At 37.3% G+C, this 16,245-nt stretch overlaps 1 protein-coding gene across 1 annotated transcript in view; it reads right to left on the bottom strand.

The window, feature by feature from the left end:
* Window positions 1-16,245, bottom strand: part of STRADB (STE20 related adaptor beta) — a 31,159-nt gene that overhangs the window by 3,900 nt on the left and 11,014 nt on the right. Inside the window, exons 4-7 of the mRNA NM_001192081.2 lie at window positions 5,501-5,600; window positions 2,173-2,294; window positions 1,180-1,288; window positions 217-340 (exon numbers count right to left, since the gene is read on the bottom strand). Of these exons, the coding sequence (NP_001179010.2) occupies window positions 217-340; window positions 1,180-1,288; window positions 2,173-2,294; window positions 5,501-5,600 (455 nt within the window). The remainder of the gene's footprint in view (window positions 1-216; window positions 341-1,179; window positions 1,289-2,172; window positions 2,295-5,500; window positions 5,601-16,245) is intronic.

The raw sequence follows: 16,245 nt of genomic DNA, 5'->3' as shown, positions 1-16,245 counted from the left end.
AAGCACTTGGCACAGAGGAGGTGGGCTGAACATTTCTGGTGAATGAACCAAAAAATGTAAGCATCTACTTTAACTACTGGTCCCTTCCTCCCCCAATATTCATTTGCAAATTTCCTATCCTCCATTTTAACACTCAACTGTTTCTTCCTAAAAGCTCCCTAAAATATTTCTTCCTCTCAAATTCTTTCATTTTGTAAAGTACAAATAAGTACATACCTGTGAATACAGCCATTTTGATGCAGATAGTTCAACCCTCTCACTGCTCCAAAGAGAATGTTCCTTATTAAAGTTTCACTCATTCCTTCAGGAAAGTAAGTCCTCAAGAGTTGACTTGCTGAACCTGAAAGAGACCCCTGAAATCCTCAGATGAACACTAAAAGTGACTTTGTTTCTATGTTTTAAATGTTCTTATCAACAATCAACACATACACTCATGCTACATTTTAGAGTCTAACCATTTTCCTATGCAAAGGTAATTTCCCTTCAAGAATCTTTAAAAAGACTTTTCTAATGACATGCTAGAGATTAGGACAGTAAATAATGCTCAATATTAGTGAAAAAATACATACTGTGTGAGAATATATATATTTTTAAACCCACAGGCAATCCATAAAAGCATTCTAAAAAAAATCAAACCTCTAAAATCCATTTATTTATTCGACACACCTACTGATCACTACTTTATGCTAGGTATTTTATGAGTACCTGGGGACACCAAAAGGAAAAATACATACATGATCCTGCCCTTGAGAAGCTCAAATCCAGAGAAGGAAGACAGATACACAGATGTTTACAATGCAGTTAAATTAGTTTACAAATGCAGAGAAACAAAGACAGGGATGGTGTACACAAATAGGAAAACTACATCTACTTGAAGAAAAATAGCAGCTCTCCATTGACAGAGAAAGGAAACTGAAGGGAAAAAAGACAGTTTGTTCAAAGGCATGGATTTCTTGGAGAAATCAGAGGTGGTTTCACTGATCATGAGAGCCATTCTACCTTTTTTTCTGAAGACTAAATTCAACATGAACCAGATATAGAAATATATCATGAAATCTAAAATTGGCCAGGTTTATAAATTAAAAGTAGTAAACCATAAATCTAAGATCACACTCATCCTTAAAATTACATCATCCAGGCTAAACCATGAGTTATTTTACCTAAAATGAGTTTTCTTACCATAGGCCATAAAAGGAGAAATAACCCAAAGCCAGCTGCCAACAGTGAAAACAGTCCAGTAAGTTGTAATATTGGGATGCCGGAAAAAGTGGGATAGAATCACTGCTTTCTAGTATAGACACACAAGAGACAAGACATTTAAAAACAATGGTTTTTCCTTCATAATGAAGATAACAGCAGTGGCAGCTTACTAGTACTAATAATGGAGTTTTTTAGTACTAAGCACTGTTCTTGTACTGTCACGTCTTTCAATCTCACAACCACTACACAGAGTATGTGGCATTGTAATTCCCATTTTATAGAAGAGAATATTTAAAAACAAGATAGAAAATTTGTTCAAGAGCACATAATTAATGAAAGTAGGACAGTCTGACTCCAGAGGTCATATTCAATAACTGTTCTGTGTTCTTATGATAGAAACATTTAAAAAATACATTAAAACATGAAGATAAAAGTCCCTTCTAACACTAAATGATAGAACCACTGTTAATATTTCAGTATAATTTCTTCCAATCTTTTTCTGCTCAATGTACATGTGCACAAATATGTTAAATACATTAAAAATTGAGATAATATAAAAATGAAATCCTTTCTCTTTTTATATCAAAAATGATTAGTGACAATGGAAATAGTATTATAATATTCCTGAAATGCAATCTGTTAAAATTTATCAATTCAGAAGCTAATTTAACTTAGCCGTATGAAAAAGAAACTGTTTGCTTTTGTTTTTTTCTATTTTCCTATTATTTGTGACTGGACTGATGAGGAATATTTAAATTAATTTCAGACCAGTGTTTCAAATATGACATTCATTTGAAGGAACTTAGAGTAGACACCAAAGTTTGAATTTATTTGTTTTTATGTTTATTAAAAGAAATGAATCTACCTTTTTCTAACAGAAGTACTAATTTGTGAAAAAGAAAAGTTCTTACAAATGTATCTCCTCAAATAGACATTAAATTAGATGTATCTTTTTTTTTTTTGTATTGTTACCTGTAAAGCTTTTAGGCGTTCTTCAGTGCAGTTTTCCAGATTTGTAATTTTTATAGTGACCAGTGTTCCTGTAGGAGTATGCCGTGCAAGATGGACAGAAGTCAAGTTGTCAAATCCCCTTCCTAAAATCAGACGTAAAACTCATGTTAAAAACCAAAGAGAGAAACTGATAACCTGGACTTTATCAAAATTAACTTTTGCTCTTCAAGAAAACACTGATAAGAAAATGGGAAGGCAAGCCACTGACTCAAAGTATTAACAATATTTGTATCTGATAGGACTCACATCCAGGGTACCACATAAAGAACTCCTACAGCTCTATAATAAATGACAAACATCCCAATTAAAAATTATGCAGAAGATTAAACAGGCAAGCCAAAAAGTAGAAAAGAAATGGCCAATAAGCACATGAAAAGATGTTCAAGATAGAGGAGCACAAATTAAACACAGTATAACATTATATACCTATTGTAATGGCTAATACTGTGACTTGATAAACAAGTTGTGACATACTTCAACAACAGAATGTTACTCAGCAATCCCCTGCTCCAAGTCCCCGGCAACCACTGATATAATTTGTTTGTTATGTAAATAGTATCATAAGGAGTACAGTTTTTTAGGGTCTGGCTTCTTTCACTTAGCATAATGCTTTTAAGATTCATCCATGTTTTAGTAATTTCTTTCTATTGCAGAGTAATAATAGGACTTCCCTGTAGCTCAAACAGTAAATAATCTGCCTGCAATGCAGGAGACCAGGGTTCAATCCCTGGGTTGGGAAGTTCCTCTGGAGAAGGGAATGGCAATCTACTCCAATATTCAGATGGTAAAAGAATCTGCCTGCAGTGTGGAGACCCAGATTCGATCCCTGGATCTGGAAGATCCCCTTGAGAAGGAAATGGCAACCCATTCCAGTATTCTTGCCTGGAAAATCCCAGGGACAGAGGTGCCTGGCAGAGTAATAATCCATCAAATGTACATACCACAATTTATTTATCTGTTCATAAGTTGATAAGGTACTTGGGTTGTTTTCAGTCTTTGGTGACTATAGAAATAAAATTGCCAAAAACATTCTTTAAGTAGACACATGTTTTCATTTTTCTCTGGCAAATACCTTCAAGCGGGATTGCTGGGTCATGTATTTAGCCTTATAAGAAGTTGTGAAAATGTTTTTGAAAGTGGCTGAACCACTTTGCATTCCCACAAGCGATGTGTACGAACTGCAGTTGCTTGACATACTTACCAGCATTTGTTGCTGTTAGTTTTTAAACTAAAAACATCTAGAACGGTAATCTATTAACAGACATCTAATAAATATTAGTTTCCTCCCTCTCTCCACAGTCACCAAATTCTGCCACTTTTACTGTTGAAGTGAAGTTAATCTGAGGTTCATCCCTTTCTCCCCAGTATCAGCACCACTTGCCCAAGTCCTGTCCTTATTCTCTGGATAGACTGACTTCCTCACCTGCCCTACATTCTGAACCAGCACATGCACCAAAATCACTGATGGAGCCACTTCAAAAGCCTGTGCCAAGGTCCCATTCACCAGAAATTTTGATTCAGTAGGTCTGATGGGATTCATACACTGCAATTTTTAAAAAGACTCAGGTGATGAGGATGATACTTCTGGTTTTAAACCAGTGATCTTCTCTGTCTTTCAGGTTATTGCCTGGAACTGCTGCCAGTTGTCCTAAATTTAACATTTTATCAAAAGAAAGGTACTACAGTGCAGCAGCTGAGAGCTTAGACCTTACAAGGACAAAAGTCTGCTTTCAAATTACTTAAATTCTCAGAGTCTCAGTATCTTCATCTATTAAATGGGAGGAGTAAATGAGCGAGATGGAAAAAATTCATACAAAATGTTCAGCCTAATGCCTACTGGATGCTATTATTATCATCATCACAATTCCACAATGTCTCTTTAGCACAAAGTGTGAACCTCTATACACTCCATATAAGGTCTTCCACAATATGTTCCAAACCTCCTTTTTCAGATGTATCCATTTATTTTTCAGATTTCTCTCCTTACTGCCTATGTTCTCTTTGGTCCTGAATCTAGGCACAGAGCAACCACGTTGATAGTCCTTCCTCAGTCACCTACTGGAGTATTTTTTAAATCTTTTTTTATTGACATCATCTGAAAGTCCTTTTTAATTTGGGGAGCATTTTCTACCAGTGCTATTTTATTGTATAAAAAGTAAAATCCTTATTCTTTGTCACCTTGACCCTAGCAGGTGAGGGTCAATGATCTAAGCTTAGTCAACTGGAGGATGAAGTAAGTGACAAAGGAAGCAGGGGCAGTCAGAATTCACTTAAAACTTATCTAAAATCCCATTTTTAATAGAAATTTTTTTCATTTAAGTGTGGAACTCCCCAGTGGGGTCCAGTGTCTGGTGGTAAAAGCACCTACTCATGTACATTAGCGAGGCTGCTCTTATGCTGTGACCCTTCTTGTGGTTTTAGCCACAGAGCTTCTCTTGGCTTTTTCCAAGTGTATTTTTCTAGCCAATGATTCTGTGAGTTAGCAAAATTGCTCAAAAAATTCCTTCTTTGATTCTGTTGTTTGAACAAAAACCCTGACTAGAATATTTAGTAAACTTTTCCTCATACTTCAGGATCCAGCCCCTTTTTTGCCATCTTCCTTGACTCCTAGGAGAGTCACGATGAACAGTTGGATGCTCCATCTTCTCTGTTCCCATAACGCTTAGCATAGCTCTACTACAGTACTTTCCCGTACATAAGACAAAGCTGTCTTTCATGTTTATCTTCCCAGAGAGGATGTGAACTCCTCAAGTGTTTTACATGGCTTTATATCCCTGGCACCTAACACAGTACCTTTTTGCAGTGCTTAACAGATGTTTCTGAATAGTCAAAACAAATTTTCACATGTATAAGACTATAAATGATAACTCAGCCTGTTCCAAACCTAACTGAAAAAAGTTTCTACTACAAATGGAATTTTAGGTAAGGTTTTAAGTTAGAAGAAAGTAATTTGGTTAAAGGACTGTGACTGAAAAGATTCACATGATTTGATTTAATTCAGACAAATGATGAGAGGTTTCCTACAATAAAGATACAAATACTTATTCAGTGTCCTCCTCCTCTACAAGTACTTCAGTGAAAAAGTAAAAATTCTAGAAGGTAATCTTGAAAAAAATCTGGCTACTGTTTTAGGACAAATAAAATTAATAGATCCATTTGATTGACACAATTAACATTTAGTTCTATGATGTGGGTAACAACAGAAAAAGACTGCTAACAAAATAATCATTTGTCATCAATTTCATTTCTAACAATGATGAGTCAAATAATTGCACTGTATAATTATTACCTATTTCCACTTGGAGTTCATAGTGAGAAACATTGGTGGAACAGATCACTTCACTGGCTCTAGTGGACGAAGGCCGCAAGGAAAGGGTTGGCTCATCAACCTGCATTGTTTTGAAAACATGAAAACAAAATAGGTATAAACTTTTTTGGTGCCCCAACTGAGTCCCTTACTCCAGTATAAAATACTGATATTGTCTTTTCAAACACATAAGTGCTTATTAGGAAGGTATTGAAAGGTGGCTTGAGAGACTATTTTAAGATCCAAAAAGTATTCACAATAGCTAACAAGTTATGCCTATCAGCCTGTGAAGTAGGGTAGGGCTAGAGAAGCAGATTTACAGGTAGTGAAGAACACTTTTCAGCTCAATTTTCAGGAAGCATTGTCAGGAGCTGCTAAGAATGGCTGTTGAGCCCTTGGGGTATCTAACAAATATATCAAGGGAAGAGATGAAAATATATGCAAATAGATGAAAAATATTCTATTCTGCTGTTCTTGCTTCAAGTGGTTGCCAGTTACAATCATTACACATTCAGCTATTCTGCTCAACTAGTGGAGATGTTAACAGTTAAGGAACAATTTCCACACTGTGGCTTATTAAAAGAAGCTGAAGAAGTTTTTCACAAGATGAGATGAATCAGAAGGGAGGTCAGAAAGAAAAATAAACCTCAAGAGATGGGAGAAAAGAATAGGGTATAGAAACCCTGAGTTAATGACCTACTACTGTGGCCTTTCACAGGGTACTATGGAGTCAAGAGTCCTAAGTCTGCACCAGATCCCAGGGGCAGTAAAATAACATACATGCAGGAGAAAGAAGTGACCAGCACCACTGGTGTCATATGATAGCCACGAGGATTTCCAAGACACTTAGTAGCCTTTACAGGCACCAGTAGGTGGCAGGAATCTTGTCATTACCTCCAAGGTAAAATGAATGAAGAGGCAGTTAGAAATAACATTACTATGTACTAGGAATTCTGCTAACCACTTTTTACATTTGATTCTACATGTTCCCTAAACTTTTAAGAGAGCAGAATATAATTATAAGATCCTGGCAAAGGTGAATAAAGGTGAATAGTCTTCAAGAGGGATAAAAGACTGTAAAAAAGAAATTCTACCATATGACTGGAAATAATCCCAATGAAGAAAGAAATCTAAAAAAACCAATTCAATTTCTTTAGAATAGTAGTCTTATTAAACTCAGATTTAAAGAACACTATAAGAGAGAGAATGAAGAGCATATAGCAATTTTTAAAAAATTCAAAGTGATAAGCTGTAAGTCTGTCAGGAAGGCTAGAGCACAGAATGAATTGAGACTTACAGTTCACTGCTAGAAAAAATATGGCATCAGATTATCAGATGATGGGTTGAAATCAGGCTAATAAACCTCTATTTTGCATCCATCAACTCCATTAGGGAACAGTCTTCTTTAAACTAAAGATGCACTTAATTTGTAATTAAGTAGCTGAAGACCAAAACAGATTGTTTTAAATAGCTTAAACCTCCAGATCAAATATCCTATTACATCTAGAATATTAAGTCTGCAAATACAGTAGAACTCAGGTGAGAAACCAGAATGGAAACAGTCAAACATTAACTCAATTTTGAGAAAAGGGAAAAATTATAAAGGGGAAAGCTTGATGCTGTTGCCCAGTAAGGTCTGGTATCAAATTACTACATAGACAGTTATGGACACTTAAGAAAACAACATTAGCAGTCACAAGAAGACAAAATAGGTTTACTAAGAGTAAATCATTTTGAACCTCAGCACTCTTTTTGATTTGATAACTAATTAGAGAATTAAAAGCAAAAATCATAGCAGTGTCCTTGTCCTTCTCAAACTTTTTAAATAATTTTCTAAAAATTCAAAAGACTTGGCTAATGAATAGTCTAGAAAAAAGTGATGAAAACAATACCATTTATAATAGCATCAAAAAGAATAAAGTACTTAGAAATTAACTTAACCAAAGCAGTGAAAGGCCTGTACAATGGAAACTACAAAATGCTGCCGAAAGAAATTAAAGAAGACATTATTGAATGGAAACACACCTCATGTTCAAAGACTGTAAGATTTAATATTATGAAAATGCAAAGCATCTCAAATAGCAAAAACACCTTGAAAAAATAATTGGAAGACTCACTCTTCCTGATTTCAAAATCTACTAGAAGCTACAGTACTTAAAACAATGCAGTACTGACAGAAAAGACAGACATATAGGGCAACAGAACAGAGAACTCAGAAATCAAACCTCATGTATATAGTCAAATGACTTTGACAAGTGTGCCAACACATTTAATAGGGCTAGGTCACTATTTTCAACAAATAGTACTAAGAACACTGGACATCCAGCTGCAAAAGAATGGATCTGGACCGTACTTAACAAAAACTAACTCAAGGTGGATCGAGAAGATATTTGCAGGTCACATTTCTGATAAGATGTTAATCAGAATACAAATTGAACTAAAACTCAAAACAAAATAAAACCCACCAACAACCCAATTCAAAAATGGGCAAAGAACCTGAATAGACATTTCTCCAAGAACACATGTATATGGTCAATAAACACATGAAAAGGTGTTCAACATCACTAATCATTCAGCTCAGTTGCTCAGTCATGTCCGACTCTTTTGCGACCCCATGAACTGCAGCACGCCAGGCCTCCCTGTCCATCACCAACTCCTGGAGTCCACCCAAACCCATGTCCATTGAGTCGGTGATGCCATCCAACCATCTCATCCTCTGTTGTCCCCTTCTCCTCCTGCCCTGAATTTTTCCCAGCATCTGGTCTTTTCTGGTGAGTCAGCACTTTGCATCAGGTGGCCAAAGTATTGGAGTTTCAGCTTCAACATCAGTCCTTCCAATGAACACCCAGGACTGATCTCCTTTAGGATGAACTGGTTGGATCTCCTTGCAGTCCAAGGGACTCTCAAGAGTCTTCTCCAACACCACAGTTCAAAAGCATCAATTCTTCGGTGCTTGGCTTTCTTTAGTCCAACTCTCACATTCATACATGACCACTGGAAAAACCATAGCCTTGACAAGATGGACCTTTGTTGGCAAAGTAATGTCTCTGCTTTTAAATATGCTATCTAGGTTGGTCATAACTTTCCTTCCCAAGGAGTAAGCGTCTTTTAATTCCATGGCTGCAATCAACATCTGCAGTGATTTTGGAGCCCAGAAAAATAAAGTCAGCCACTGTTTCCACTGTTTCCCCATCTATTTCCCATGAAGTGATGGGACCAGATGCCATGATCTTCATTTTCTGAATGTTGAGTTTTAAGCCAACTTTTTCACTCTCCTCTTTCACCTTCATTAAGAGGCTCTTTAGTTCTTCACTTTCTGCCATAAGGGTGGTGTCATCTGCATATCTGAGGTTATTGATATTTCTCCCGGCAATCTTGATTCCAGCTTGTGCTTTCTCCTGCCCAGTGTTTCTCATGATGTACTCTGCATATAAGTTAAATAAGCAGGGTGACAATACACAGCTTTAACATACTCCTTTTCCTATTTGGAACCAGTCTGTTGTTCCATGTCCAGTTTTTTTCCAGAAAAACATTTATTTCTTTACTGACTATGCCAAAGTCTTTTTTTTTTTTTTTTAACTTTACCATATTGTATTGGTTTTGCCATACATTGCCATGAATCCGCCACAGGGACACAGGTGCTCCCCATCCTGAACCCCTCTTCCACCTCCCTCCCCATACCATCCCTCTGGGTCATCCCAGTGCACCAGTCCCAAGCACCCTGTATCATGCATCGAACCTGGACTGGTGATTCATTTCACATATGATAATATACATGTTTCAATGCCATTCTCCCAAATCAAACCACCCTCGCTCTCTCCCACAGAGTCCAAAAGACTGTTCTATACATCTGTGTCTCTTTTGCTGTCTCGCATACAGGGTTATTGTTACCATCTTTCTAAATTCCATATATATGTATTAGTATACCGTATTGGTGTTTTTCTTTCTGGCTTACTACACTCTGTATAATAGGCTCCAGTTTCATCCACCTCATTAGAACTGATTCAAATGTATTCTTTTTAATGGCTGAGTAATACTCCATTGTGTATATGTACCATAGTTTTCTTATCCATTCATCTGCTGATGGACATCTAGGTTGCTTCCATGTCCTGGCTATTATAAACAGTGCTGCGATGAACATTGGGGTACATGTGTCTCTTTCAATTCTGGTTTCCTCGGTGTGGGATTGCTGGGTCATATGGCAGTTCTATTTCCAGGTTTTTAAGGAATCTCCACACTGTTCTCCATAGAGGCTGTACTAGTTTGCATTCCCACCAACAGTGTAAGAGGGTTCCATTTTTTCCAGCATTTATTGTTTGTAGACCTTTGGATAGCAGCCATTCTGACTGGCGTGAAATGATATTTCATTGTGGTTTTAATTTGGATTTCTCTGATAAAGAGTGATGTTAAGCATTTTTTCATGTGTTTGTTAGCCATCTGTATGTCTTCTTTGGAGAAATGTCTGTTTAGTTCTTTGGCCCATTTTTTTGATTGGGTCGTTTATTTTTCTGGAATTCAGCTGCAGGAGTTGCTTGTATATTTTTGAGATTAATTCTTTGTCAGTTGCTTCATTTGCCATTATTTTCTCCCATTTTGAAGGCTGTCTTTTCACCTTGCTTATAGTTTCCTTTGTTGTGCAGAAGCTTTTTAATTTTAATTAGGTCCCATTTGTTTATTTTTGCTTTTATTTCCAATATTCTGGGAGGTGGGTCATAGAGGATCCTGCTGTGATTTATGTCAGAGAGTCTTTTGCCTATGTTCTTCTCTAGGAGTTTTATAGTTTCTGGTCTTATGTATAGATCTTTAATCCATTTTGAGTTTATTTTTGTGTATAGTGTTAGAAAGTGTTCTAGTTTCATTCTTTTAAAAGTTGTTGACCAGTTTTCCCAGCACCACTTGTTAAAGAGATTGTCTTTTCTCCATTGTATATTCTTGCCTCCTTTGTCAAAGATAAGGTGTCCATAGGTGCGTGGATTTATCTCTGGGCTTTCTATTTTCTTGCATTGATCTATATTTCTGTCTTTGTGCCAGTACCATACTGTCTTGATGACTGTGACTTTGTAGTAGAGCCTGAAGTCAGGCAGGTTGATTCCTCCAGTTCCATTCTTCTTTCTCAAGATTGCTTTGGCTATTTCAGGTTTTTTGTATTTCCATACAAATTGTGAAATTATCTGTTCTAGCTCTGTAAAAAATACCGTTGGTAGCTTGATAGGGATTACATTGAATCTATAGATTGCTTTGGGTAGTATACTCATTTTCACTATATTGATTCTTCTGATCCATCAACATGGTATATTTCTCCATCTATTAGTGTCCTCTTTGATTTCTTTCACCAGTGTTTTATAGTTTTCTATATATAGGTCTTTTGTTTCTTTAGGTAGATATATTCCTAAGTATTTTATTCTTTTCATTGCAATGGTGAATGGAATTGTTTCCTTAATTTCTCTATTTTCTCATTATTAGTGTATAGGACGGAAAAGGCAATGGCACCCCACTCCAGTACTCTTGCCTAGAAAATCCATGGATGGAGGAGCCTGGTAGGCTGCAGTCCACAGGGTCACTAGGAGTCGGACACGACTGAGCGACTTCACCTTCACTTTTCTCTTTCATGCACTGGAGAAGGAAATGGCAACCCACTCCAGTGTTCTTGCCTGGAGAATCCCAGGGACAGCAGAGCCTGGTGGGCTGCCATCTATGGGGTTGCACAGAGTCGGACACGACTGAAGCGACTTAGCAGCAGCAGCAGCAGTGTATAGGAATGCAAGGGATTTCTGTGTGTTGATTTCATATTCTGCAACTTTACTATATTCATTGATTAGCTCTAGTGATTTTCTGGTGGAGTCTTTAGGGTTTTCTATGTAGAGGATCATGTCATCTGCAAACACTGAGTTTTACTTCTTCTTTTCCAATTTGGATTCTTTTTATTTCTTTTTCTGCTCGGATTGCTGTGGCCAAAACTTCCAAAACTATGTTGAATAGTAGTGGTGAGAGTGTGCACCCTTGTTTGTTCCTGACTTTAGGGGAAATGCTTTCAATTTTTCACCATTGAGGATAATGTTTGCTGTGGGTTTGTCATATATAGCTTTTATTATGTTGAGGTATGTTCCTTCTATTCCTGCTTTCTGGAGGGTTTTTATCATAAATGGGTGTTGAATTTTGTAAAAGGCTTTCTCTGCATCTATTGAGATAATCATATGGCTTTTATTTTTTAATTTGTTAATGTGGTATATTACATTGATTGATTTGTCAATATTGAAGAATCCTTGCATCCCTGGGATAAAGCCTACATGGTCATGATGTACGATCTTTTTAATGTGTTGTTGGATTCTGATTGCTAGAATTTTGTTAAGGATTTTTGCATTTATGCTCACCAGTGATATTGGCCTATAGTTTTCTTTTTTTGTGGCATCTTTGTCAGGTTTTGGTATTAGGGTGATAGTGGCCTCATGAATGAGTTTGAAAGTTTACCTTCCTCTGCAATTTTCTGGAAGAGTTTGATTAGGATAGGTGTTAGCTCTTCTCTAAATTTTTGGTAGAATTCAGCTGTGAAGCCGTCTGGTCCTGGGCTTTTGTTTCCTGGAAGAGTTCTGATTACAGTTTCAATTTCCATGCTTGAGATGGGTCTGTTAAGATTTTCTTTCTTCCTGGTTCAGTTTTGGAAAGTTGTACTTTTCCAAGAATTTGTCCATTTCTTCCAAGTTGTCCATTTTATTGGCATATAATTGTTGATAGTAGTCTCTTATGAGCCTTTGTATTTCTGTGTTGTCTGTTGTGATCTCTCCATTTTCATTTCTAATTTTATTGATTTGATTTTTCTCCCTGTGTTTCTTGATGAGTCTGGCTAATGGTTTGTCAATTTTATTTATCCTCTGAAAGAACCAGCTTTTGGCTTTGTTGATTTTTGCTATGGTCTCTTTTCTTCTTTTGCATTTATTTCTGCCCTAATTTTAAAGATTTCTTTCCTTCTACTAACCCTGGGGTTCTTTGTTTCTTCCTTTTCTAGTTGCTTTAGGTGTAGAGTTAGGTTATTCATTTGACTTTTTTCTTGCTTCTTGAGGTATGCCTGTATTGCTATGAACCTTCCCCTTAGCACTGCTTTTACAGTATCCCACAGGTTTTGGGTTGCTTTCATTTTCATTCGTTTCTATGCATACTTTGATTTCTTTTTTGATTTCTTCTGTGATTTGTTGGTTATTCAGCAGCATGTTGTTCAGCCTCCATATGTTGGAATATTTAAATAGTTTTTCTCCTGTAATTGAGATCTAATCTTACTGCATTGTGGTCAGAAAACATGCTTGGAATGATTTCAATTTTGTTGAATTTACGAAGGCTAGATTTATGGCCCAGGATGTGATCTATCCTGGAGAAGTTTCCGTGTGCACTTGAGAAAAAGGTGAAATTCATTGTTTTGGGGTGAAATGTCTTATAGATATTAATTAGGTCTAACTGGTCTATTGTATCCTTTAAAGTTTGTGTTTCCTTGTTAATTTTCTGTTTGGTTGATATATCCATAGGTGTGAGTGGGGTATCAAAGTCTCCCACCATTATTGTGTTATTGTTAATTTCCCCTTTCATACTTGTTAGCATTTGTCTTACATATTGCGCTGCTCCTATGTTGGGTGCATGTATATTTATAATTGTTATATCTTCCTCTTGGATTGATCCTTTGATCATTATGTAGTGCTCTTCTTCGTCTCTTTTCAAGCCTTTGTTTTAAAGTCTATTTTATCTGATATGAGTATTGCTACTCTTGCTTTTTTTTGGTCTCTATTTGCATGGAATATCTTTTTCCAGCCCTTCACTTTCAGTCTGTATGTGTCCCTTGTTTTGACGTGGGTCTCTCAAGACCCCTATATACAGACAACATATATCAGTTCAGTTCAATTCAGTTGCTCAGTCGTGTCCGACTCTTTGCGACCCCATGAATCGCAGCACGCCAGGCCTCCCTGTCCATCACCAACTCCCAGAGTTCACTCAGACTCACGTCCATCAAGTCAGTGATGCCATCCAACCATCTCATCCTCTGTCATCCCCTTCTCCTCCTGCCCCCAATCCCTCCCAGCATCAGAGTCTTTTCCAATGAGTCAACTCTTCGCATGAGGTGGCCAAAGTACTGGAGTTTCAGCTTCAGCATCAGTCCTTCCAAAGAAATCCCAGGGCTGATCTCCTTCAGAATGGACTGGTTGGATCTCCTTGCAGTCCAAGGGACTCTCAAGAGTCTTCTCCAACACCACAGTTCAAAAGCATCAATTCTTCGGTGCTCAGCTTTCTTCACAGTCTAACTCTCACATTCATACATGACCACTGGAAAAACCATAGGCTTGACTAGATGGATCTTTGTTGGCAAAGTAATGTTTCTGCTTTTCAATATGCTATCTAGGTTGGTCATAACTTTTCTTCCAAGGATTAAGCGTCTTTTAATTTCATGGCTGCAGTCACCATCTGCAGTGATTTTGGAGCCCCAAAAAATAAAGTCTGACATTGTCTCCCCATCAATTTCCCATGAAGTGATGGGATGAGATGCCATGATCTTCATTTTCTGAATGTTGAGCTTTAAGCCAACTTTTTCACTCTCCAATTTCTCTTCTTCAAGAGGCTCTTTAGTTCCTCTTCACTTTCTGCCATAAGGGTGGTGTCATCTGCATATCTGAGGTTGTTGATATTTCTCCTGGCAATCTTGATTCCAGCTTGTGCTTCTTCCAGCCCAGCATTTCTCATGAGGTACTCTGCATATAAGTTAAATAATCAGGGTGACAATATACAGCCTTGACGAACTCCTTTTCCTATTTGGAATCATTCTGTTGTTCCATGTCCAGTTCTAACTGTTGCTTCCTGACCTGCATATAGGTTTCTCAAGAGGCACGTCAGGCGGTCTGGTATTCCCATCTCTTTCAGAATTTTCCACAGTTTCTTGTGATCCACACAGTCAAAGGCTTTGGCATAGTCAATAAAGCAGAAATAGATGTTTTTCTGGAACTCTCTTGCTTTTTCAATGATCCAGCAGATGTTGGCAATTTGATCTCTGGTTGCACTGCCTTTTCTAAAACCAGCTTGAACATCTGGAAGTTCATGGTTCACATATTGCTGAAGCCTGGCTTGGAGAATTTTGAGCATTACTTTACTAGCGTGTGAGATGAGTGCAATTGTGTGGTAGTTTGAGCATTCAAACTACTTTGGCATTGCCTTTCTTTGGGATTGGAATGAAAACTGACCTTTTCCATTCCTGTGGCCACTGCTGAATTTTCCAAATTTGCTGGCATATTGAGTTCAGCACTTTCACAGCATCATCTTTCAGGATTTGGAATAGCTCAACTGGAATTCCATCACCTCATATGGACCGCTATATATGTCTTGTTTTTGTATCCATTCAGCCAGTCTTTGTCTTTTGGTTGGGGCATTCAACCCATTTACATTTAAGGTAATTATTGATAAGTATGATCCCATTGCCATTTACTTTATTGTTTTGGGTTTGAGTTTATACACCCTTTTTGTGTTTCCTGTCTAGAGAAAATCCTTTAGCATTTGTTGGAGAGCTACTTTACTTTGGTGGTGCTGAATTCTCTGAGCTTTTGCTTGTCTGTAAAGCTTTTGATTTCTCCTTCATATTTGAATGAGATCCTTGCTGGGTACAGTAATCTGGGCTGTAGGTTATTTACTTTCATCACTTTAAGTATGTCCTGCCATTCCCTCCTGGCCTGAAGAGTTTCTATTGAAAGATCAGCTGTTATCCTTATGCGAATCCCCTTGTGTGTTATTTGTTGTTTTTCCCTTGCTGCTTTTAATATTTGTTCTTTGTGTCTGATCTTTGTTAATTTGATTAATATGTGTCTTGGGGTGTTTTGCCTTGGCTTTCTCCTGTTTGCGATTCTCTGGGTTTCTTGGACTTGGGCGATTATTTCCTTCCCCATTTCAGGGATATTTTCAACTATTATCTCCTGAAGTATTTTCTTATGGTCTTTCTTTTTGTCTTCTTCTTCTGGTACCTCTATGATACAAATGTTGGGGTATTTAACATTGTCCCAGAGGTCTCTGAGGTTGTCCTCATTTCTTTTAATTTGTTTTTCTTTTTTCCTCTCTGTTTCATTTATTTCTACCATTCTATCTTCTATCTCACTTATCCTATCTTCTGCCTCCGTTATTCTACTGGTGGTTCCCTCCAGAGTGTTTTTGAATTCATTTATTGCATTATTCATTATACATTGACTCTTTTTTATTTCTTCTAGGTCCTTGTTAAAACTTTCTTGCATCTTCTCAATCCTTGTCTCTAGGCAATTTATCTGTAACTCGGTTTTGTTTTCAAGATTTTGGATCATTTTCACTATCATTATTCAGAATTCTTTATCAGGTAGATTCCCTATCTCTTCCTTTGGTTTGGTGGGCATTTATCCTGTTCCTTTACCTGCTGGGTATTTCTCTGCCTCTTCATCTTGTTTATATTGCTGTGTTTGGGGTGGCCTTTCTGTATTCTGGAAGTTTGTGGAGTTCTCTTTATTGTGGAGTTTCCTTGCTGTGGGTGGGGTTGGATGGGTGGCTTGTCAAGATTTCCCGGTTAGGGAAGCTTGTGTGGGTGTTCTGGTGGGTGCAGCTGGATTTCTTCTCTCTGGAGTGCAATGAAGTGTCCAGTAATGAGTTATGAGATGTCAATGGGTTTGGAGTGACTTTGCGGAGCCTTTATCCTGAAGCTCAGGGCTATGTCCCCATGTTGCTGGAGAATCTGTGTGGTATGT

Source organism: Bos taurus, chromosome 2 (genome assembly GCF_002263795.3).
Source record: "Bos taurus isolate L1 Dominette 01449 registration number 42190680 breed Hereford chromosome 2, ARS-UCD2.0, whole genome shotgun sequence".
In the NCBI taxonomy this organism is placed as follows: Eukaryota; Metazoa; Chordata; class Mammalia; order Artiodactyla; family Bovidae; genus Bos; species Bos taurus.
This window is presented reverse-complemented; position numbering and strand designations above follow the sequence as displayed.